Source organism: Candoia aspera, chromosome 6, assembly GCF_035149785.1.
Source record: "Candoia aspera isolate rCanAsp1 chromosome 6, rCanAsp1.hap2, whole genome shotgun sequence".
Lineage (NCBI taxonomy): Eukaryota > Metazoa > Chordata > Lepidosauria > Squamata > Boidae > Candoia > Candoia aspera.
The window spans coordinates 116,081-140,857 of record NC_086158.1 but is presented as its reverse complement, the minus strand read 5'-3'; the positions used below and the strand labels follow the sequence as shown (position 1 = coordinate 140,857).

Genomic DNA, 24,777 nt, shown 5'->3' with positions numbered 1-24,777 from the left:
AACAGCAACAAGGTGATACCACTTCTATTAGGATGCCTGGGACAGAGTATATAGTGAATCTGATCTAAAAGGTTAACAAATGTGTAGTTTTATAATTTACTTCATAATACTGAGTCACAGACTGTGGCAGAAGGAATTCATTATTTTTAAATAATATAGTGAATGAACATTGTTTGCAGCTGTTTATCTAGCTGTACTTTATTTATTCAGGAAATAAAATACACTATTAAGTCTATGAAAACAGGACTGCTCTCTTATCCCGGCAGTCATGGAGAACTATAATAAGACTTCTTTGGGTCGGCCACTGTGGCAGTTCCTAATAGTATTTATCTTGGGATTCTTAATTGGCTGAAGAAGCGCTCATCAGCTCCAGTAGAGTGCCACGGGGTGATGTCCTGGGCCCCATATTGCCTGTTCTGCATTTTTATTAATGGCATAGATGAAGGGGGGGCATTATCAAATTTGTAGATAACACAAAACTAGGAAGAACTGGGCAGAGTTTAACAATTGGCTGAAATGAACAAGATCGACAGGGAGAAATACAATATCGTTTATCTGAGGGAAAAAAGAAAAGCACAGACATAGTGTAATGGTTGTCTACTCCAAAATACTCAGTCTCACAAGCCAGAGCTTCAGGATAACTGATTTATTATAAGAATAGTGTGCAAATACAGAGAAAGCTGAGAATGAGCAAAAGCGCGCCAAATACAAACTAAAAACCCTCGCTTCAAAACCAGCCCCACCCTTCCTCCCTCCTAGCAACCACCCCCTCCCAGGTGTTAGCAACCGTTACCCACATCGGCCTGAGAAAGTAACCTTGAACAGAGTCACTAACCCAAACATACATTCCACAGTTGCAGTAAGAAGATTACAGCCTGGCACGGCTGGAAATTTCCAACCCGCAAACACGGGTTAGAAAAGTGACATGCGAAACGTTACGATGTATACAGAACATTGAAACGATGAACATGACACATAGGAAGGTGGAAACCTGGTTTGGCAGTAATTCATGTGAAAGAATCTGGGAGTCCTGGTCATCCACAAATTAAACATGAATCAGCAGTGTGATGATACACCTGCCAAAAAGGCCAATGCTATGTTGGGCTAGATTAATGAGAGCACAGAATCCACATCACAGGAAGTAATAATTTCACTCTGTTCTGTCGTGGTCTTGGAATACTAGGTCCAGTCCTGGGCACCAGGGCAGGGTCTATTAAAAGGACACTGACCAACTGGTGCAAATTCAGAGGAGGACTGCCAAGATGGGGAAAGGATTCTAGACCAAGCCCTGTGAAGAAAGTTCAAGGATCTGGGAATGTTTAGAAGACTGAGGGGCAATGTGAATGTGATACCTGAAGTCTTCAGATATCTAAAGGCTTGATGTTTATGTCAGGAGTGGAGAGGTTCTCTGTTGCCCTGAAGGTTAGGCCTACGACAAGTTGGTTGAAATTGCAGGTCAGATACTAGGAGGAATTTCTTTTAGGTAGAAGCTGTCAACCCAGTTGTACATTGCTTCTTGAATGGTAGGCTTCAATATGCTCCCCCTTCCTGGAGGTCTTCAAAGAGAGGCTGGATCATCTGTCCAAAACACTTAGAGATTTTGCATGGAGCAGGGGGTTGGGGTCATTCCAACTCTGTCGCTCTATGGGGTTGCGTAATGTAGAGTGCTGTAGTGCTCTGGAGCAAAAATAAGAATGTGCCTCTTTTTGTCTGAGCTGGGGTGCTCTGGGTCGGTCTTTTCCAAAAGGGGCAAGATCTCCATTTTGAATCAGGAAGCCTTCCCCTCGTCATCCCTCAGTTTCCTGGGAACAAGAAGTCAGAGGCCGCCTTTGGGTGAAGAACAGGCCTGGAACAAGACACACCAGGAGTTGGTGTTTTGGGCATGTGTGAGATGTGCCTCCTTTGGATTCCACTCTTGACTCCTTTTCATTGATGCTTTTAGACACCAGAAGCTGTTCTTCCTTCTCCTCCTGTTGTCTCTGCTCTACCAGTTCCTGCCGAGGCTTCACTCATCCCATCTTCCATATCACAGGTTTTTATTCATTTTATGCCATTTGCATACTAATGGACAGGTGTTTTCGTTACTGTTACTGCATGCAGATTTGGTACCTTAAACTCAGTTTGGATGTTGTTGTTACTGTATTTCTTTACTGCATTGGAAGAGGAGTCATGTAGAGAAGGGGGGACATGGTGAAGAAGGATTTTTTTGTGGTCTGGTTCACCCCAAGAATCTGCTGTATTTCAACTGCTACAAGGGGGGCAGTGGCATCAGAGAGGAGATTTCAGGTTAGACTGGAGCTGGCTGGGCCTCCCTGCTTTCTAGGCAGCATTAACAGCTGGATTCCCAGAACACTCCGGACCACTAACTGTCTAAGCCCCCTTTCATTGGGCAATCCCAGCTGAAGTCCTCTGGATCAAGGTAGTGTTGAAGGATGTGGGGCTAGGGACCAGATTGTCAGAATCCATTTTGTGCAGCTTCCCGGTTATTTGGTTTGTGCCTGTGCAGTTGTGGAGTGCTGAAACCCTAAAGGTTTGGGGGCCAGTTCTCTAATCCAAGTGACACTATCTAGATCAAGTCAGAACCCTCATACCTGCCACCCTGCCTTGTGTTTCTGCAGTGGCCCAGCCGTCCCTCTGAGTCATCTGTCTCCTATAGGCTTCATAACCTCAGTTATTCCATGGGGCTCTCTTGCTTGAGTGCTTTTGATGTTTTTTTCATGGTCTGCATTAAAACAATTACTTCTAAAATACTGCTTGAAATATGAGTATATATTTTGCTGTCCTTTCTAAGTACTGCCCAGTATATTGTTAATGAGGGCCATGAACGAAGATGAATTTGGGTTGCATTTAGACAGACATTAGTGGGCAGAAGACTTGCCTTGAGTTTGTTCACCAGGGCTCAGCCTTCCTGGCCAGGCGTGAATTGAGATTGTGTGCAGATAGACAGAACCTCTGCTTTTCCCGAACCCACACCAGAAAGATGCCCCAACGCAGCCTTGTACGAACATGGAGTGCAGTGGTCCCACCACGAGGGGCAGAGACAGGCCCACCAGGTTCTCATTCTGTGGCTTAATGCAGCACTTTAGTAATGGCCTTTCTGCTTAGAGGGCACCCATCCCCCCTCGTTTGTCCCCAGATCTGCAGACGACACAAGATTGGCCAAGGTAGCCGGTACCTTGCGAGAGAGGAATGTAATTCAGGATGATTTTCAAAGGTTAGGGCAGAGGTGCTGTCACGCTGCAGCCCCCAAATGGTAGTGCTGGCATAGCCAGGGAGAGGCCCAATGCCCCAGGGTGTTCTGGCAGCTTCTGCTCTGCCTCCACCTGCCAGATCTGGCTGAGGAAAAGGTTGGGACCTCTCCAGGGTGCTTGGGGTGCTCTGGTCAGTGTGAGAACCGCTGGGTTAGAGGAAGGGGCTGAAAGTACTGCCATGACATCCGATCTTGCTTTAAGCTCACCCTGCCTCAGGGACTGGGGATTCAGAGGAAGTAAAGCCAATCTGGAGAAGGACGGTCGTCAGGCTAGAAACAAAGCCCTTGCAGAGAGGTGGGAGAATCTGGATGTGCTTAGCCTTGAGAAACGATGGCTGGCGGGGTACGTGGTAGCCCTCTTCGGAATCCTGAGAAGACACCTTGTTGGGGAAGGTTTGCGTCGTCTTTGGAGCCAAAGGCTCAGCGTGATGAGCCCAGGCCAGGGGAAGGTAGAGTCTGGTCAACTCCTACAGTAGGAGAAGCCTCCGAAGAGCAGCTTGACAGCGAGGCTGTGCACTCCTGGGGGGAGGGTGGGCTCGCCTGGGCTCGGTTTGTTTAGGTGGAGGCTGAGCGCCAGGCAGAGTCTAGCAAAGGGTCTCGCGCGCCACGTTTGACAAAGCCTGCGGGTGCATCTTCCGCTGTGCCTTGAAGTGGCTGACCGGGAAGGCGGTTGCGTGCCTAAACTGTCGGCTGGCTTGTTGGGTTTGACCTGGAGTTGGCCATGCTTTCTGACTTTAAGCACCCAACATAAAACGTAGTGAAGTTGGTGAAGCTTTATGATTTGCGAGCTCTGATGTGAGATCACAGAAATCCTTTTACTTTGGGCAGAGATTTTTGTGGGGGGTGGGTGGGTGAGGAGGGCAGTGGGATGGAACTGCATGGCTGACCAGTCAGAGGGCTTGAGATGGGAGAGTGACAGCAGGAGAGGGCCCAGGAACTGAGCAGGCAATAAACCTTGTGGGGACAGACTTCTTTTAATCTGCCTTTTGCATTTTTAATTTCAAGGCAAATCCCCCTCCAGTTGTGGTAAACGCAGAAACTCCGGAGACACCAGCTTACGTAAGTTTCTCTTGCTGCCTGAACGCTTGAATCTTTTTGATTTCTCTGAGAAAAGGCATCAGCTCAGTTGAAGAAGGCAGAACGAAGTCAGTATTATGGAGGCGCTGGAGCAGGAAATGTCCCTTGATCGTGGCCTTCTTTTGAACGTCCATGATGAAGACCCGGGTAGGCTATATGGTAGGAGGGTTGAGGTGCCAGACAGGCTGGGAGTCCCAGGTTCTTCAAGTCCACTCTCCGTAATAGAAGCTCACTGGATGACGGGGGCCCCAGTGATTGTGTCTCAGCCCGAACTATCTCACAGGGTGGTTGTTCTGGGAAGAGTGGGAAGAGCAAGTGCTCTGTACGGTCCCTTGAATTCCTGAAGGAGAGGTGGAATGGTGATCTAATAAAACAAACAAATGAATCACATGAAGCATGATTAATACCATGTATTTGTTGATTGATTGGTAGGTAGGTAGGTAGGTAGGCAGAGACTGTCCATAGATTCCACAGTGAGTTTAGATGTCACAACAAATCTTGGTTGTGACAAAAACAAGCACAGGTAGGTCTCAATTAGTGTGGTTAATCAATTCCATGAAATGGCTGCATTATTCGAATTTGCACTATTCGAAGTGACATTTCTATGGAAAATAGGGTAATTGGTTCCAACTTGATGGAAATAGGCAATTAAATTTTTTAAACATAAATTTTAATACGTTTATTAATGAAATACCACATAACAATGACAGAGGATAATCCCATATCCAAAGCATACCTTCCACCTCCTGTATTCTGCTGTAGTTCTTCAAAACAAGCCTCTTTGTTTTTGAGCTTTCCTCAAATGGAACCTTCCTTTTCTCCATTTTGCACAAATGATGATTAGCGTGTAAAACCCCAATGGCGTGCATGCACTAGCTTCAACTGTGCGCATGGTAGCCTCGCGCTAACTGAGTTTTGGCTTGCATTAAAGGCGACCTGGTATCAATTTATAAACCACACTAAATAGAATTTTGGTCTATTTGGACTTGCACTAATTGCGTCCTACCTATAGAGGCTTGAGGGAGCTTCTAGTTCTGAAGGTCATGTGTTGCCTTTGCTGCTGTCAAAAGCTGTGGTGCTGAGACGGCTGCCAAGACTTGTGCAAAGGGGAGGGCCTTTGCACAAATTCATCTTGTATGCCAATTGCGCCCGTTCCTGGACCGGGACCGGCCTTGTGTCAGGCCTCCCAGGCAAACCAGACAGGAAACATGACCTGATGAGCTAATTGTCCTTTACTGTAAGGCTACATTAACAGAATCTTGCAAGTCTGAAAGTATAGTTCTCCCCGTCTCTTTTTACAGCCTGATTAATTAGGGTGGATCCTTCCTAAGTTTCTTTCTCTGACTGTTAAGCTGCTGTGGGCTCCTCCCTCTTTTATCTGATCATTCCTTAGACAGCATCTCGTCCCTCATCCCTCAAGATTATTCCCACATCCCATTACACCTTGCTCATGCTCACTCATGCCTTAGTCTTTGCCTGATGGATTACTGCAGTGCACTCTACCTGGGGCTGGCCTTGAAGATCCTCTGGAAGCTGTACCTAGTCCAGAGTGCAACAGTGCTAGCAGTTCTGGGTGCCCAGCAGTTCACCCAAGTTACACCACTGCTGCGTGAGCCACACTAGCTTCCTTTTGCTTTCTGGGTGCAATTCATAGTCTGGTTATCACCTTTAAAGCCCTACAGGGCCAGGTTATTTGCAGGACTGCCTCTCCCCAAGGGCATCTGCCCATCCCACTAAGTCAGAGAGGGTGGGTGCGTTCCAGGTCTGCTCCTTCAAATGCTGTCATCTGATGGGACCTCAGAGGTGTGCCTTCTCTGTAGCTGCCCCAGCCCTTTGGAATAGCCTCCCACCTGGGATTTGAGGGGCCCTACTCTCTCCCCCAAGTGTTAGGCTAGGGTTCTAATGTGTTCCAAGAGCACCTTCTTGGAAATCAGGATAATTCTGGAGGCTGGAATGTTGCGTTGCCAGAAGTTGGCTGGCTGGCTGGCTTAGAAGCGCCTGAGAAAGGAAGCTGCTCTGGGGGCAGAGGGTACCTGGTGGTCTCCAAGGGAATTGTCTGTAGGCCCCAGAGCATCTTCCTCCTCCTTCCTGTTGGCCTGGCAATTGGTCCATGTCCTCTTTGTGTTGTGGAATCACTTAGTGAGTTATGTTGGAAGCTCCAGTGAGCCTCATTCCAAGCCAGCCACTTGCTTATCTACTGCTGATAACTGAATTTTTAAATAGTGAGTCCATTATTTGTGATACAAGTCTGCCAACTTTAAATTGGAGAAGAGAGTCCTTCTGAAAGCACTGTGGGTTTTCTTTCTCCTCATCAAGCCACTTTTTAGCTTCTGGTGTCTAGCCTCTGTCTTGGCTGATAATGTTTGGGCAGGAGATCTGTCCCCGTTTGATGTCGATTTGCCTCTTGGCTTCCACGGTTCTCCCCCTCACCAAAAGAGAAGCGTCCTGCTGCCAGGACAATGCCTGCTGCTCCTCTAGCTTGAGCTTGGGTCTTGCCTTCTGACTAGAGAGCAGTCATGGGGTCCAGGCAGGGGTTGGCCTTCCTCTGAGTCCCCAGTCCCAGGCAGAGGGGCCGTCACATTTGAGCTGGGTGTCCCTGTTTAGCATCCACATGAAACTGCTGGGTGGGGTCATCCCTTGCTTCGGGGTTTGGCATCCTGAGCGTGCTGATGACACCCAGCAGCACATCTCAATCCTGGGCTGTGTGGGTGAAGCTGGCAGTGACTGGCCTGGGGTCCGGAGGCTCGTCGGGTCTGGATGGGGTGGAACCGGCTCAGCCCAGTCCTGCCAAGGCCGAGTGGCTGCGGCTGTTTGGGCCCGCAGGGTCTGGGACATTGTCGGCTTTGCTCTTGGAGGGGTGTCGCTTCCCCGCTCGAGGCTGACGCGCAGTTTGGGCGGCCTCCCGGACGTGCAGCTCCTGCTTGAAGAGCAGGCGGCCGCTGTGGCCAGAGGGCCCTTATGCGGGTCTGTCTTGTGCACCCGCTGTGCCCTTTCCTCCGCTGAGAGCCCTTTAGATGGTCACTTGCCCCCTCGTTACCTCCCAGTTGGCATACTGCAAGGCACTCGACATGGGGACCTTCCTGAAGATCACCCAGAAGCTCAGCTGGTTCAGTGTGGGCAGTCATGGGCAGGCAGAATGAGTCCCTTCAGTTGAATGTTGCCATTTTGCAGGACTGAGTGTGCCTTCTCTGTCGCAGTGCCTGCCCTGTACAGGTAGTCCTCGGGTTATGACCATCCATTCAGCAACCGTTTGAAGTTACAGCAGCGCTGAACAAATGGTAGTTACACCCGGTCCCCAAAGTTACGGCTGTTGCAGCATCCCCACGGTCATGTGATCAAAATTCGGGTGTTTGGCAGCCCACCTGCACTTACAACTGCAGGGGCACTTCAACTCCCCCATCTGCCTATCTCTCCCCCCATCTCTGCCCTGCTGGCTGTACCAGCCACCCAGCCTACTGCCCTGTGCTCGCTGGCCCTGCTGCCCCGGCTGGCCTTTGCTGCCATCTTCCTGCCGCTGCTGACAGGGCAAAGAAGGTAGGTGCACGAAAGAAGGCCTAGCTGCACTGGTGTGGAAGAAGGGCCTGGCCAGAAGGGTCCTTTTCCACATCAGTGCAGCCAGGGCCTTCTTTCATGCACCGGCTTTCCAAGACCTCATGAGAAGGCCATGCACAATTTGGACAAGGGGCAGGGGCAGCCTCGAGAGGAGGGCTTGGCATGGCCAGTAGCTGCCTCACAGAGGGCAGGCCAGGGTGCCTCATCACGGTGGCAGGAAGAAGACGATGGAGGTCAGCTGGGGTGGCAGGGCCAGCGAGCACAGGCAGGCTGGCTGGCAGAGGTGGTGGAGTGCAAGGCATCCAAAAGGGCAGAGATGGGGGGAATCGAAGAGGAGGCGATTCCTTACCTTACCGAGGCTTGGGGCTAGGAGGGGCATGGATTGGGGTGAGTCCTCGGCTAACAACTGGTGGGATTTGGTTAACGACGGCAAGTGGGACTGCTGGGATTGCCATCTCTAAGTGATGCGGTCACGTGACGTTGCGCTTTACGGCTGCATTGCTTGGTGATGGAAATTCCGGTCTCAATTGCCGTCAAGGACTACCTGCAGAACAGCATCCCCCAGGGGATACGGAAGGCTCTTGCCCTTCAAATATTCCAGAGTTTCTTAAGATCTGGCTCTATTCTAGGGGTTTGCGGAGCACCTTGCAAGTTTTTAGGATGTTACTTGTTGGGTTTGGGGTTTTTTTTGGGGCAATCGTGTTCCTTTTTTAATGTATTCTTTTAAATTTGTAAGCCACCCAGGGTCGTTTTAGAGTTGGGTGGCCTTGAAATCTGAGAAATAAATATCCAGCGCTTCAGTCATTAAACCACGCTGGCTGTCTTTGTGTAAAAGCTCTGGAATTTCCATCCCTGTATTCTGGGTGTGTTCAGCTCTGTGTTTTCCTGTGTTGATGGTTTCCTGGTTCTGTGAGCCTGCCTCGTGCCCGCAGGTTGTCAGCCCTTGTGGCCCAGCTCAGTCTGTCTGCATCGGGAAGCCTTTCCACTCCTCCCTGGGGCCTTCCTCTCCTGCAGCACTCCCGGCCCTCCCTTCTTGGAGCCGCTTGGGCTGGGGCGTCTGATATCTTTTCCCCACTTCTTTGGAGTCTTCTTGGCTGAACTCCTCTTTTGCCACAGTGACACACGTGCCAGGTTCCCAGTCTGTTCTATGTGACGGGCTCTCCCATTAAGGAGAAGATGAGGCTGTTCTAACCCTTTCCCACGCAGCCCAGGCACTTGGGAGTCCAGGAGGGGAGGAGAAACACCGGCTGCCTGGGGCAGCAAGTTCGTCCTGCCACGCTACCTCAGTGCTGAGCCATTCTCACCACCGAAACCCATTCGTTGGAAAGGCCCAGTGCTCACTTCTGTCAAGACCCTTTGGACCCTTAAGCCTATCTTCTGACCTGTTAGCAGCCTCCCCCAGCTTTCTGTTACCTGCAGATTTGCTGAGCCTTCCTTCTCTCCAAATCATTATAAAAATGTTGAAGAGCACAAGGCCCAGGACAGAACTTGAGGTACCCATACATACCTCTCTCCATGTGAACGTAGATCCATTAAGTGCCACAAATTGGATATACTTGTACTTCAACGAGCTGAAAATTCATCTAACAGTGGGACCATCTGTCTCACGTCGTTTCATTTTCCAAGAAGGAAGCCATGGTAAACTTCATTAGATACCTTACTGAAGTCTATGTACACAGAATTCCTTTGGTCTACTAGTCTAGTCAGTAGTCAAACAAAGCAGTAAGATTTGTCTGGCATGACCTATTTTTAACAAACCAATGCCAGATTCTAGGAGTCACCTTGTTCTTCCTAAATCCTTGCAAATTCACTGCTTGATGATCTTTTCTAGGATTTTCTAGGTATTGATGTCAAGCTGATTGGGCCCACTCTTCTCCCTTTTCAGAAGATGGGAACCAGATTGGCTCTTCCCTGTCTTCCGGCCTTTCCCCTTATCTCAGAGTTCTCCAAGGCTACAGTCAGGGATTCTGAGATCGCGCCCGCCGATTCCTTTGCCACCCAGGGGGATGAGCCACCCAGCCTGGGCAACTTGGAGCGGAAGGGGGCTCTCTCCCCTCTGCGTTTCCTATTGGGACCTGCCCTCCGATGCAGCTTCCGACAAGCTGGGCCCCTTTCCCTTTTGCGAAAGGCAGACGCAAAGTAGGAACTCGGCGTCCAGCCTCTTCCCTGTTCCCAGCCAGCGGATCATCCGTTTCCTGGCCTTTTCCCCTTGTTCTGCCCCTACCCAGAGAAGGCCTTTGGATCGCTTTTGGCTTTTGCCACAAGCCTCAGCTCCCCCTGAGTCTGAGCCTTCCGGGCAGATTTGGGCTCTCTCCCGATACTCTGCTTCTGTCTGGCGTTCCTCTTTCCATTTTTTAAACTTGCCCCTTTTGTGTCTTCCTTTGCCCAAGAGCGTGTTATGCGACCATGCCGGCCTCACCGGCTGCTTCTTTCTCTGTAGCCTCGTTTGCGTTTGAGCCTCAGTTCTCCCATTTTTCAAAATTTCCCACCCTCCGGAATTGTCGTCCCTTTCAGGATTTCCGTCCATGGAACCTTTTCCCCTCGGCTTACTGAAGTCTGCTCCGCATATCTGATCATCTTCCGTCCTCCCTGCCTGCACTACGGGGAATGCTGGAATCTCCCGGTCACTCCTAAGGTTCCTGCGACGTCACCATTTCTCCTCTGTCGGCAAGCGTGAAGTCAGTAAAGCTGCTCCTCTAATCCCCTCCTTTGTCTTTTGGACAAGGTACATCGGGAACCTGTTGGATCCCTCACTTTCTGCAAAGTTTCATTCCCGGTTGATACGGAGGTGGTTGAAATCACCCCTGGGCACCTCAGCCATCTGATCTGCAAAAAATTCATCGGTATCTTCTGCTTGGTTGGGTGTAGTACATGCTCACAACAGTGCCAATATTGTTTTATTTTCCCTTACTATTCACAAAGACATTTTTGGCAAGGGTTTCACCCTTGGTGCCATGAATTTCCATACAGGTATAGTCATTCTTTATGTATTTCCCCTTTTGTTGGGCCTGTTTCTTTGGAACAATATATATCTTCCCAGTACTGTATTCCAATCATGAATTCCACCCCACTAACTTTCAGTAATACCAACAGCGTCATGTGTGGCCCCCTGTACCAGGACTTCCAGTTCTCCCTGTCGTTGGGGTATAGGCAGCTGGGCCCTTCAACACTGCCGTCTTAGGGCTGACTGCTGCATCTCCTGGGGTACTCCTGAGCCCCACTTCCTTCTGACCACTTCCTTCCTTGTGAGGTTTGCTGCCTTTGGGTTTAGGGTTAGGGGTAGAGCAGGAGACCTATCCTCATACCATGGTTCCTCTGCCACTTGTATTTGGAAGCAGGTGAGGCTCCCCTCAACTCGGAGGCTTTGCGGATTGAAATTGAGACCTGGGCCTAGAGTTACGTTGTGCTGTAGAATTTAATGAGTTTGGGATATCCTTCCTTTTCATCCTAGTCATCAGTAAAACACCAAAGAGCGTAGGATCGAGGATTCATTCTTGTGGCACCTCACTCCAGTTTGATGAAGTTCTATTGACAATCACTCAGAATATGATTTTAAAGCCAGCTTTGTATCTGGTCAACTGTCATGCTATCTTGTCCAAATCAAGGTCTGTCATATCTACAGCATCCCAGCTATCTGTTAAGCATGTTACCTACTAAAAAAAATGAGTTTAGTCTGACAAGACCACTACTTGATAAATTATTTCTGAAACCTGGTAATTATTGCACTGCTTACTTGCTTCTTACAGATAGGTCATTTTTTTAATTGGCTCCAGAATCTTCCCAGGTTCCCAGCAATGTTATATTGACTAGGCTGTAGTTCCCCAGATAGTAAGAAGATAGTTCTTCTCCAGCTGTGTGGCGTTTTTTTTTACTTCTCCAGGATTTCTCAGGGATAATACATAAAGGTTTGGCAAAAGCTTCGGCAAGGTACTTCAGTGTCCTAGATGCGATTCCTTAACATGTCTTGTCCTTCTCAAATTTCCACCCAGCCACTGCATCCTGCTCTTCACAATTTCTTGGTGAAACACATATATTCTTTCTGCAGACAAAATGTTATTTAGATATACAGTGATGCTTAAAAGCTTGGAAACCCTTTTGAAAAGAGTTGAAAAGTCTCCATTTGTATGTAGTCTGCCTGATAGTGGACTGGTGGAGTCCATACTCTTTGGAAATAGTTTTGTAACCTTTTCTGGCATGGTGAGCATCAACTGTTTTTTTGAGGTCCTCAGAAATCTCCTTCGTTCAAGCCATAACACACTTCCACATCCCTGTGTTGTGAAGATCAGACTTTGATGGTGAATATCCAGAATTCTGTTCTTTAAATAAGGCAGGACCTCCCACACTCATACCTGATTATCATCTCACTGATTGAAACATGCAACTCTAATTGTATGAAGCCAGAAAACTGGTTAACTCAGTAACCAGGTTAAGTGTGTTGTATGAATACACCCTTTGAATAATAAAATGACCTCTATTGAATGGGGTTTTTTGAATGGATCTTTCTCCAAGACTAGGAATAAACATGTTTATTTTCTATTTTCTTTAGAGAATATTTTTAAGAAATCTGGATTCTTTAACCCTCCTTCAGGCACTGGGGCCATCAAAAGGCTGGGTGCTGTGCACTGGGGTTCTGGGTTGTGGAAGGAGTTGCTGATGGCAGGGGAAGAATCCAGCTGAGATCCCTTCACAGGCTGGGGTCAACCCTCTACCTACAACACTATGGAGAGTGGTTGCCATGCCTTTAAATCCGTGGCCAAAGGTGGTGGTGTGGGTGACCTCACCATGTGCGTGTTTTGTGTGTTCCTTTAGGTCAATGGCACTGATGCAGACTATGAATATGAAGAAATCACGCTGGAAAGGGTAAATATTTGCTCCTTCACTCTTTAATAGGTAGACTAATTCCCTGCCATAAGTTAGAATTCAACAGCCCCAGCCAGGGAGGAAACTTACTCTTCCTTTTCTCATTCTCAGTTACTTCTGCTGGATCTGTATTGCTCAAAGGAGCCTGATGCTCCATTCTTCTGGTTTCATGTTCAGGTTTACTGTCCTCCTTAACCTAGTTAATCCTGCTGTGTCAAAGCCATGATAGGATCTTTGATCTAGCTTCTGGAGGTGGTTAGCTGGCTGTTGACAAGCCCCTTTTGAATTGTCTGTTCCTTGATACTTGGGAGGCACCTGTGATGATACCTTTTAAGTATCCATTGGTTTTGTATATGTTAGTAGGGAAATTCTTAAGGTGAAGGAAGCCCAACCAGACATAAAGACTGCTCCATGGCCTTGGAGGAGCAAAGAGGGCCTCCTCCTCTGCCTCCAGGATGTCTGCACAGAACTGGCCTCCATTGCTTTTCTGCACATCACCAAACCAGTTCACAATCTCTGAAGCAGCAGAACCCATGCCCTCCTAAAATTACCCGCTAAGTGAAGAAGCCATAAACAAGACTATCAGAATGCCACCATATAACCTATCTGGCTGAGGATGAGATTTTACGGTACTGTCCTGGTGGGGGTCAGCTTCCACTATCCTGGACAGAAGTAAATACGGTTTGAAAGCCTCCTTCAGTTTTTACAGTCGGACGTCCAGAGCATGCCGGGGTGCTGTCTCCATAGCCTGGGCTGGGTCCCCGGAAACCCTTCGACCGGGCAAAGTTGGGGAGGAGACATTGCTAAAGGTCACAGGCGGCTGTGTGAGCCACCTAAGGAGGAATGCAATAAGCTGTTGCACTGCGGGGCCCCACATTGGTGTTCAGCCCTTGCTCTCCTTGGCCGCCAGGGAAAGTCCTGTTGCACTTCAGAGAAGTCCTGCCCAGGACAGGGCAAACACTGTTGTTCTGGTCCCAGCGCCGGGCCGGAGGATGGTGGGAGGGAAGGGAGGTTGGGAGGTTTCAAATGGCCAGGCACGTTCAGAAGGTGATGCTGGATGGCGGGGAGGGGGAGGCGGTGGCTCCTGCTCTGGTCCGGTGCTTGGCCACTGACCTTGGGTATCCCTGCGGGTTCCACTCCATCTTGCTTGCCTAGTGCTCAAGGTCTCTTTGGAGCCATGGAAGGTGCCAGATTCCTCAGCTAGAGAAATGGAGATGCTACTTGACCGGTGGGAGGTGCCCCTGGATGGAGCAGCTCTTATCCCCATTCCATCCGCAGAGCTCGGCGCGCTCTCCCTGAGCCTGCCGGCCCCATCCCCCCCATTTCCCCTCCCGCTGCAAGGAGAGCCTCTTCTCAGTTTGTCCTTTGGCTGTTTTGACCAGGCAGTTTGGGGGGTCAGTAATTCCTCAGCCTTTGAAGCAAAATGCTTCAGGTTGGAAGGTGCAGAGAGGGTTATCTCTGTTTCTTAAAATGTGCAAGTTGGCTGAGGGCCCTCTTCCAGCTTAGGTTAACCTTTAAAAAGCCGGTGCACTTGCACACTTGCTGAAGTGAGCATGCGGTATTGGATGGCAAACAGAACCCTTGGGCTCCGGTTCTCATCTGGGAAATCCAACCCCCTTTTTTAAACATTCCACAATGTGTTACCGAGCAAAACCCAGATCAGAGCAACTCTGATTGTCACCGTTCCAGCCCCCACTTCCACAGGCTCAGCCCGTATCTGAAACCCACCTGGCCACGCGCTTCAGGGCTCAGAGTTGGCTTGTGTGTTTGCGCACCACCTTCTGTGCACACCAACCCTTATGGGGGACGGATGGGTGTGATTAAACAGAAACAAACTGAATGGGAAATTGGGTACTCGTGAAATCCTGTGGAGTTTGGTTCTTGGGCATCTCTCTCGATGGGAATGCAGGCTTGAGATGGTTTTCCAGGGCAGGGCCAGCCTGGGTGCAAATTCTCTTAGCCGCCTGGGGCTCCTGAACTGTTTGGCTGGGCTCTCCCCTCTCCCTCCCAGGACAGGACCTTCCTTCCACCTCCTTTCAGACTTACCTGGCCTTCCCTCGGTAGGATGGGCACTCGGGCCACCCTGGGGCTACAGGGTGGTAACCAGAGCTGCTTTTCCAGGGCAATTCTGGACTGGGCTTCAGCATCGCAGGAGGTACAGACAACCCGCACGTTGAGGACGACTCCGGAGTGTTCATCACAAAGATCATCCCGGGAGGAGCAGCTGCCCAGGACGGGAGGCTGCGGTAGGTCCGCCTTCACGCCTTCCCTGCTGCTGCTTCCTGTCCCGGGAGTGGAATCGGCAAGGAGCAACCCGGGGGACGCCTTTGCCTGCCTCAGGGGTGTCTTCATTGTCACTCACCTCTCTCTCTGATGGGTTGTGTTCATACCACACATTAAACCTGGTCATTGAATTAACCCATTTTTCTGGATTTGCACAATAATTAAACTGCTGCATTCGTGTAGCATCGCAGGGTGGGAAGGGGCCTGAGATGTCACCCAGCCCAACCTTAGGCTCAGTGCAGGAATCCGCTAAGCCAGCTTGGAGGGGACCCAGTTTGTGATTGGAAACCTTCAGCGACTCTTCTAGCCAGGCTATTCCACTGCTCAGCGGCTCTTACTGTCAGGGGATCCTGAGCTGCTCACCTGGCTTGAAACTTTTTTTAGAAATTGGATCCATTGGTCCTTGACCTGCTCTCAGTTTCAAAGGGAAGAGTCCACCCGCGTTCCACACAAGACCACTATTGTCTCTCCCCTTAGCATTCATGGCGACAAGCTGAGCTGTACAGTAGCTCAGTGGTTTTAACTGTTCTGTTTAATGGCAAGCCAAGCCACACCATCCGAGCCGCTCTCCTCTGAGCCTGCTCCAGTGTCTTTGCGTTTCTGAGTGTGATGTCTGGAACGCCAGGTATGGCCTGATTGGTGCAGGGTACTGTGGAATTATCTCCCCCCATCGTCTGGATGCAGTTCTCCTGGTAGCGCAGCCCCTGCCCCGTTGAACACCCTCCTCTGAACTTGCCCCAGCATTTAGGCCAGTCAAGGCGATGGTCCTCTAGCCAGTCCTCCTAGCTTGGTGTCGTTTGCAGACCCGACAAGCATCCGTTCTGTTCCACTTCTGACAGTGTTGAGTAATGCTGGGCTGAAGAGGGAGCTAGGTGACGTGGACCGCCGAGCTAGTGCAGAAGAACTCAGTGACCTATCAATCGCTTGCAGAGAGAAAGCACTTGCTAGCCCACATTCATCTGCCTCATCCACAAGGGGGGGAGAGAGAGTTGCAGTTAATTCTTCAAACGCCCAAGAAGCCAGAAATCTGCCCATTGAAGAATACTAAGTTCTTTCTTTACAAGAATCTTTTTCCATTGCCCATCCTGATTCCATCCTAAGAAAATTCTTTCTACATAAAATAGTAAGACCAAATAGAATAGTGGATAGGAAAGAGATAATATGTATTCAGTCTCCAGAATTAATACAAAGATCATCTGATAAAGGATAAAGTAGATCAACTTATTTTATAAACTATTTTTGCTCCATGCAATACTGTTGTCACTGAATTAAACCTGCCTTGCTTTTTTCATTTATTCTCTTTCCAGAAATGAAAAGCTTTACAGTACCAGAGTTCTCTAGCAAAGATGATTTGGGCTTCTGAACCCTAACCCTGTGTCAGTGGCTCTTTGAAACATCTTACTTAACTGATATTAAGTTAAAAATAATCTTGGTTTATTTTGATGGGTGTATTTACCTTACAGAAAAGGTGACGGGTGGGAGAACAACCATAAAGCACCTGAAGGGTTGTCACTCAGACGAAGGAACAGAGCGGGACCAACAGCACTGGATTAAAGCTACCAGAAAGGAGGTTCAGGCTCAGGAGGAACTTCCTGACAATACAAGCTGTCAGCCAGTGGAACGGGCTGCCACATGACTTGATGGGTTTCCCTTTGCTGGAGGCCTTTTAACAAAGTCATCTGTCAGAGATGTTGTAGTGGATCCTGCACTGAGCAGAGGGTTGGACTAGATGACCTCTGAGGTCTTTTCCAACTCTATGAATCTATGAAAAGGGGATGCCAATCTCTGGCTACAATTCTGAGGCTCTAGCAGTGCCAGCCTATGGATCTTGCTTGGCAGTGGTTTCTACAGGTGGTCTTACACCTTTGTCAGGTTGGATTGGCTCAAGTACTGTCAAATAAGTGTGTGCAAGCAGACTGTTCATTCAAAGTGTTTATCCAGTTAGTGCATGAGAAGTTCTGTGCAGAGTGTTGCTTACCCTGGTGCCTTGATTTTGCAATGGTGCCTGATTGAATGAATGTCATTACTGTTCTGCTGTACAAGGAAAAGGAGCAAGTGCGAATGCCAGAAGTGCAGGGGGATTCACTTGGGAAGTGTGCCTGGGAAGGTGTTTGGCAACATTCTGGTTGAAAGGATACGAGACATGACACTGAGCATGGTTCAGTTTTGCGCTGGGGAAGAAATATGCATTACAAATGTTTATTTACTCTTCAGCAGGTCATGGAGAAGTGGTTTTATGTTTCATCTATGAAAGCTCCTAGGATATGGTGAATCAACAAACAAACAGATTGAAAACTCTATCAGTGCAGGATAAAAAGTTTATTGTACATTTTTTGATTTAGAGAAACAGTATGATAAAGCAGATAGATTTGAAGAGTGGCATGTTTTTCATGAATATGGAGTGGAGAGTTGATTGCTGAATTTGGTGGGAATGCTAAATGATGGAAGTAAAATATTGTCATGAATATTTTACTTCCATCCTCTCCCTGTCATGAGAGTTCTGAACAAATGATTCAGCAGGGAGTAGGACAAGCTGTGTGATGTCCCCCTGGTTCCTGAGGTAGTAAATTTAAAGAACAAAAGACAAGGAATTGTGAATGGATAGAGAATGGAATTGGTGGAAACAAATTTTACCTATATTTTCTTTTCTTTTTCTGATCATATGCTTGCAGTTTCCTTGGCTTACTATTTCTTACTACTTTTCTGCCGTCTACATAATCCTGCTTACCCAAAAAGAGAATAGTGTGATGGGTGTGTATGTATGAATGTACGTAAAATGATATGCATGCGTGCTAGTTACTTAAATAGATAAGGCACAATAAGTTGCAAAACCCAAGATTCATATTAATCAAACTCAGCATGTTCTATGTATGCATCTACTAAGTTTTCTAACTGACCTGGTTAAATGTGTTGTGTGAACAGAGCTACTTGGGGAGTGGGGTAGTTAGGAGGAGGCTTGTATTCAGAATCACAGGACATGTCATAAAATTGCTGAAACACCCTGCAAAGATTGCAGGTATGGAAGGTGTCACTGTTTTCCAGATGCCAGACAGAAGCACACAGTTCTTGCAACTGAGTCCAGAGGCTTATGGCATCCATACGCTCCAGAGCCATGTTTACCCCTGCTTGCTGGAGAGACCTTGCTCTGCCTCCTCCCTTTACTCTTGGCCTTTGTTTTATAGATGGGGCTGCCTAGAAAAGTTCAATGAGCAGTGCTTGGTTCTCTTTGGCAGCCCCAGAGAAACCCTGCGCCTGGAAAAGCTTGGCCCACATTGTTAACCCTGCCAAAATGCAGAATCCTGAAATAGAATTGCTTGGCAAGCGTGAAGAACTGAGCGATGCTCTTGATGTTGTGTCCCAGTGCTTGGAGGCTGTGGGGGTCTGGATGGGGAACACAGGCTTTGGCTGAGCCCTGGCGAGACTGATTGGCTCTGGGTTTTTGGGCCTTCTGGATCTGGGACTTTACGGTCTTTGGTTCTGGATGGGGTGGCACTGCCCCAACAGATCTGGTGTGCAATCTGGGGGGTCTTCTCTAAAGGATATAATAAATGAAGAAAAGTCATCCAAAAGAGAAAATTTGGGCACTTATTCTTAATGCCTCAGAATGACTAGCTGTATTACAGTTTATTTCAATATTTCCTTTGGGAGAACTGTTTCTCCACTTCCGCTTTCCAGGCCCAGGAATTCCATTAGGCAGGAAGTGAATGGCTGGTACAGAACCATTCACCTACTTTGCAGGTAGCTGAGAACTCCAGGATTTCAGCCCACCAATGACATACCCAGAGCCAAGAAAACTGGCAGACCACTTTGGCCATCCGGCACCTGGTGATCTGCTTGAATTAGGTGTGGTAGAAGGAAGGAAGGCACCTGGTTTCCCTTGAATCTCCTGCTAGCTGAAAGCAAGGGAGGTGGCTCATTGCCACCTATTTCAAGAAATGTCACACAATGAAATGAGGCAGCAGAGGCCAGAAGTGTGTGGAAGAGGACTTAAAAGTTATTTAGCCCATACCTGTCGATACAGGAAGCCCGCTGCTGTAGGAATTAGGTAGGTGGCCATCCAACTTGGTTTATAGATTAGAGGTTGTGGAGATCACTGGCAAAGGAGGAGGGGGCCCTTTCCAGGGGGAAAAATGCACGCACAGTGTAGAAAACCTTGGGCTCCCAGCCAAGAAGATCAGAAAGGAGCCCCTCTAAGGAGTTTGCTAGTTCTGTTCAGCTTTGGCAAGATTCTGTCAGTAGGGCAGAACAGTAAAGACTAGAGTGCCATTCCTGACTCAGCGTTGTTCCTTTGCCTTATTTCTGACGTTAACCCATAAACGGGCTTCAGCTCCCGAAGTCGTTCGGGAATGTGCTCCAATTTCATACCATCCTCAAGTTCTTCCTAGGGCTTTGTTGAAGCCTCTGTAATTTGAGTAGTTGCTCTAGGGCAACAGAAAGCAGTTTTGCCCCCTGCTGCTCTGGCAGCGCTTCCACTGCTTAACCACGTTTCCGCCAAGCTCTGTTCCTCGCAGGGCTCAACTTTGCTGGCTGCAACCAGGCATTAGAGCCACCTTTCGTTCCTTGTCCTCTCTCTCCGCGGGTGGAGGAGGAAGGGCCAAAGGGGAGGTGGCAGTGGAGGGAAACAGGCGGTCTTGGCGGAGCAGAACCGTTTTTGGAGGAAGGGATAAGTGCAGTCCGGGGTGGATGCGGGTAGAGGTCAGTCCAGATGGACAACGGAGCCTTCATCTGAGGCTTAGGGTTGGCTGCCGGCACAGCAAGAAGCTCGGGTATCCTTCCTCCAAAAATGGTGTGGAAGGATGTGAAGTCGCTGTTCGTAGCGCTCCCCAGAGTGATGCTTTGCACCGTGTCCATTCAGTCTCAAGTTAGCCAGAGCACGTAGGTCTGTGCCTGGAAGTTCTGTGGCACCCTGAATCTCAGCCGGAAACCGTTCCTCTCCCCGTGCAGGGTGAATGACTGCATTTTACGTGTGAACGAGGTAGACGTCCGTGATGTGACTCACAGCAAGGCCGTGGAAGCCTTGAAGGAGGCAGGCTCCATGGTCCGTCTGTATGTTAAGAGAAGAAGGCAAACCACAGAAAGAATTGTGGACATAAAACTGGTGAAGGGGCCCAAAGGTTTGTGAGCAGCTCTGGGTGCACAGCTCCCTTTTCCCCGCCCTGCAAAAAAACTTTTCCGGGAGGCGGAAGGACGTTCTGCTCAAGATTGGAGTCCAGGTTGGGCCCCAGCAGGCGTCGCCATGCCTCCGCTCAAGCATGCCCTGTTGTGGACGCAATCAACTGAGGCAGAGCAGCTACTGCCGCCGCCACCTTGGATTTGGGGGCCACTCTCGATTTAGGGTCTGAAAGCCCCTTGGCTGATTCTCCCCTGGCCACGCCCTGCTGTCCTGGGCAGGTCCCACGTCCCGATTCACTGCCCAAGGTGCCCCTGTCTGAAAGCTGAACGAAGTTTGAGGCCGCTGCCGACTGTCTTTGCTTTCTTGAAGCAGGTCTTGGGTTCAGCATAGCCGGGGGTGTTGGAAACCAGCACATTCCTGGAGACAACAGTATCTATGTCACCAAAATTATCGAAGGTGGTGCTGCACACAAGGATGGTAGACTCCAGATTGGAGACAAGTTGATGGCTGTGAGTTTAAATTTATTTTGGCTTTTTATTCTTTTCTCCATGCTGCATTTGGGCATTTGTGTTCTCCTTTAGCTCTGCTGGGACGCTCTGTGGCACATCTCACAACATCAAAACAGTCTTCTGGAATTCTGCTGTGAGAAAGACGGAGTTGAAGATATGGAGAGGAGTTAGTTGGTCTCCACTTTCTCTCAGAGAAGGCTGGGAAGCCACACAGGGTAACTTGCGTTCCTAGAGCAGGAGGGAACCTCGAGTAAGAACATGTTTTAGCGCAAAGAAAATCTGCTTTAAATGTTGTATATCTCATTGGAAGTCAATATTGAGACTGGGCCATCCTAATTATACCCACTGAATGTCTTTAATTCATGAGGTTGGTCACAGATATTTAGAGCTCCTGAAGCTTTGGCATCTGAACTGCTTAAATATGTGGAGCTAGATAAAACACACCGTTGTGCTTTGGCTGTTGCCCTTGCCTTGCCACGCAAAAACAGGTGTTCTGTCGTGGTGCTTGCACTTTGGAATGCCATCCCCCTGGAGATTAGGTTGGCCCCAGCCCTGATGGCCTTTCCTGTTCCTGCACATGGGGGTCGGAGTGTCAGCTAGCACCTGTGAAGTGGTTATGTTGATGATAGGTGCTTATCTCAACTGCTAAATATGTATTTATTTTTTCTTGTTATGCTATACTTGTTGTTAGCCGCCCAGAGTTGCTATGATGAAATAGGTGGCCACGTAAATGGAATAAAATGAGTAAGTTGCCATTGTTTTAACAAATTTGCCTCCTTTCAGGGAAATTCCGTGAAGAAAGTGAGCTTAAAATCCTATCAAGGCAGCTTCAAAAAGAGTAGAAGCACTGTTAAAGGTAAAGGTAAAGGTTTCCCTTGACGTAAAGTCCAGTCGTGTCTGACTCTAGGGGGCGGTGCTCATCTCCGTTTCTAAGCCGTTAGAGTTGGCGTTGTCCGTAGACCCGTCCGTGGTCATGTGGCCGGCATGACACGGAACGCCGTTACCTTCCCGCCGAAGCGGTACCTATTGATCTACTCACATTTGCATGTTTTCGAACCGCTAGGTGAGCAGGAGCTGGGACTAGCAACGGAAGCTCACCCCGTCGCGTGGATTCGAACCGCCGACCTTCCGATCGGCAAGCTAAGCAGCGCAGCGGTTTAACCCGCAGCGCCACCACGTCCCGTCAAAAGCACTGTTAGTATAAAGTTAAAAACGAAGTGCCAACTGCAGGGCTAATGCCTGCCAAATACCAGAGCGTTTCCAGAGGCTGAGAAACCATCTAGTAAGCAGTAAGTCTTACGACCTGGAGAATGCTGTTCTGCACCCGCTAACATTTACAGGTTGTCATAAAAGGCTGTTCTCTGTCGCTTGCATGGCCAATTCTAATTGGGTGCAGATGGAGTGTGAAAAGAGACAGGGCTGGTGGGTGTGTCACGTGGAGCTGGTGAAAAGCACCCTGGCCACTCCCAGAGCTGCTCCAGTTAATGCCAAATCTAGAACTCCAAAATTCGATGCTTGAACACTCAAGGGGTGCCATTCCTCCCACAACGAGTTTGTTTTCCTCCTCAGTTCTCTCCTGTATTCTGTCTTGCCTGGCCTCCCTCACCTGTTCCTGAATCACCTCCTACCGATATTCGAGAACTTTGAAGCTCCCCCTGCTTGACACAGGCAGTTCTAGATGAGGAGTAGAGCTAAGGACCATCTGCATATTGATGATATTTCAGCTCAGTGGTCTACATAATTTCCCCTAGTGGTTTCATAGGATTTTAGGGTTAGAAAGGGCTGTTTAAGCCATTGAGTCTGACCCCATGCTTTCATGCAAGAATCCATATTGAAGCACTCCTCCTGACAACGACAATCCCTTTGACTCCTATTGTTCGCATCAGGTCTTTGCTACTAGTTCTCTGATCATCTGTACTGCCCTTCTCATTACTGCTTAAAATTTGGTATCAGGAGCTGTACTTGAGGTGGATGCGATCAACACAAAATAAAGTGGAATAATTACTTTCTGTGGTTTGGAAATCATACCTCTATTTTTGCATCCTACACCTGCATTTGCCTTTTTTGTAGTTTCATCACACTGCTTACTCATACTCAGTTTCCAGGCAACTGCTGTACCAACAATTTTTTCACAAGTATTGTTACCAAGGCTGCGCCCTATATTTATGCATTTGATTTTATTTCTGGGGACCTTTGCATTTGTCTCTCATACCCACTGCTCTACACAAGAACAGTGTTGCTGGGCCAGGACGTGGCCCATCTTAGTCTAGGGTTAGGGTTAGGGACAAGGAGTAGAGACAAGGAATAAAAAGGAAAAGAAAAGGAAAGACAAAGTAAGACTATAATAAAGAAAGAGAAAAGAAATATATAAAGAAGTAACTTCCAATCTCCGCAAAGGATCGTTACCTTGTCGTGGTGCTGGAGCTTGAGCACCTCAATGATGCCATGAGCTAAACCGTGAAGGGCCACCCAAGACGGGAAGGTCATGACAGAGAGGTCAGACTAAATGCGATCCCTGGGGAAGGTAATGGCAACCCACCCCAGTATTCTTGCCGTGAAAACTAAATGGATCAGTACAACCAGAGATATGTCGGTATACCATCGGAAGATGAGACCCCCAGGTCGGAAGATGGTCAAAATGCTACTGGGGAGGAACAGAGGATGAGCTCAACTAGCCCCAGTCGTGATGACGCAGCTAGCTCAAAGCCGAAAGGACGGTTAGCGGCCGACGGTGCTGGTGGTGAACGGCGAATCCGATGTTCTAAGGATCAACACACCATTGGAACCTGGAATGTAAGATCTATGAGCCAGGGCAAATTGGATGTAGTTATTGGTGAGATGTCAAGATTAAAGATAGACATTCTGGGCGTCAGTGAACTGAAATGGACTGGAATGGGCCACTTCACATCAAATGACCACCAGATCTACTACTGTGGACAAGAGGACCACAGAAGAAATGGAGTAGCCTTCATAATTAATAGTAAAGTGGCTAAAGCAGTGCTTGGATACAACCCCAAAAACGACAGAATGATCTCAATTCGAATTCAGGGCAAGCCATCTAACATCACAGTGATCCAAATATACGCCCCAACCACAAATGCTGAAGAAGCTGAAGTAGAGCAGTTCTATGAGGATCTGCAGCACCTACTGGACAACACGCCTAAAAGAGATGTTATTTTCATCACAGGAGACTGGAATGCTAAGGTGGGCAGTCAAATGACACCTCGAATTACAGGTAAGTATGGCCTGGGAGAACAAAACGAAGCAGGACATAGGCTGATAGAATTTTGCCAAGACAATTCACTCTGCATAACAAACACTCTCTTCCAACAACCTAAGAGACGGCTTTACACATGGACTTCACCAGATGGACAACACCGAAATCAGATTGATTACATCCTTTGCAGCCAAAGGTGGCGGACATCTGTACAGTCGGTAAAAACTAGGCCTGGAGCTGACTGTAGTTCAGACCATGAACTTCTTCTTGCACAATTTAGGATCAGACTAAAGAGATTAGGGAAGACCCACAGATCAACTAGATATGAGCTCACGAATATTCCTCAGGAATATGCAGTGGAGGTGAAGAATAGATTTAAGGGACTGGACTTAGTAGATAGGGTCCCGGAAGAACTCTGGACAGAAGTTGGCAGCATTGTTCAGGAGGCGGCAACAAAATACATCCCAAAGAAAGAGAAAACCAAGAAGGCAAAATGGCTGTCTGCTGAGACACTAGAAGTAGCCCAAGAAAGAAGGAAAGCAAAAGGCAACAGCGATAGGGGGAGATATGCCCAATTAAATGCAAAATTCCAGAGGTTAGCCAGAAGAGATAAGGAATTATTTTTAAACAAGCAATGCGCGGAAGTGGAAGAAGACAATAGAATAGGAAGGACAAGAGACCTCTTCCAGAAAATTAGAAACATTGGAGGTAAATTCCAGGCAAAAATGGGTATGATCAAAAACAAAGATGGCAAGGACCTAACAGAAGAAGAAGAGATCAAGAAAAGGTGGCAAGAATATACAGAAGACCTGTATAGGAAGGATAACAATATCGGGGATAGCTTTGACGGTGTGGTCAGTGAGCTAGAGCCAGACATCCTGAAGAGTGAGGTTGAGTGGGCCTTAAGAAGCATTGC

General features: G+C 48.4%; 1 protein-coding gene across 18 annotated transcripts in view; it reads left to right on the top strand.

The window, feature by feature from the left end:
• DLG1 (discs large MAGUK scaffold protein 1) overlaps positions 1-24,777 on the top strand; it is a 114,433-nt gene that overhangs the window by 45,401 nt on the left and 44,255 nt on the right. For 4 of the 18 annotated variants that reach the window (XM_063306179.1, XM_063306190.1, XM_063306189.1 and 1 more), the window contains exons 5-10: positions 1,943-2,032; positions 4,256-4,309; positions 12,689-12,739; positions 14,861-14,985; positions 19,967-20,136; positions 20,508-20,644. In XM_063306179.1, coding sequence (XP_063162249.1) covers positions 1,943-2,032; positions 4,256-4,309; positions 12,689-12,739; positions 14,861-14,985; positions 19,967-20,136; positions 20,508-20,644 — 627 coding nt within the window. Of the gene's footprint in view, positions 1-1,942; positions 2,033-4,255; positions 4,310-12,688; positions 12,740-14,860; positions 14,986-19,966; positions 20,137-20,504; positions 20,645-24,777 lie in introns of all 18 variants that reach the window. The other 14 variants (XM_063306180.1, XM_063306178.1, XM_063306177.1 and 11 more) reach the window with 5 other exon arrangements.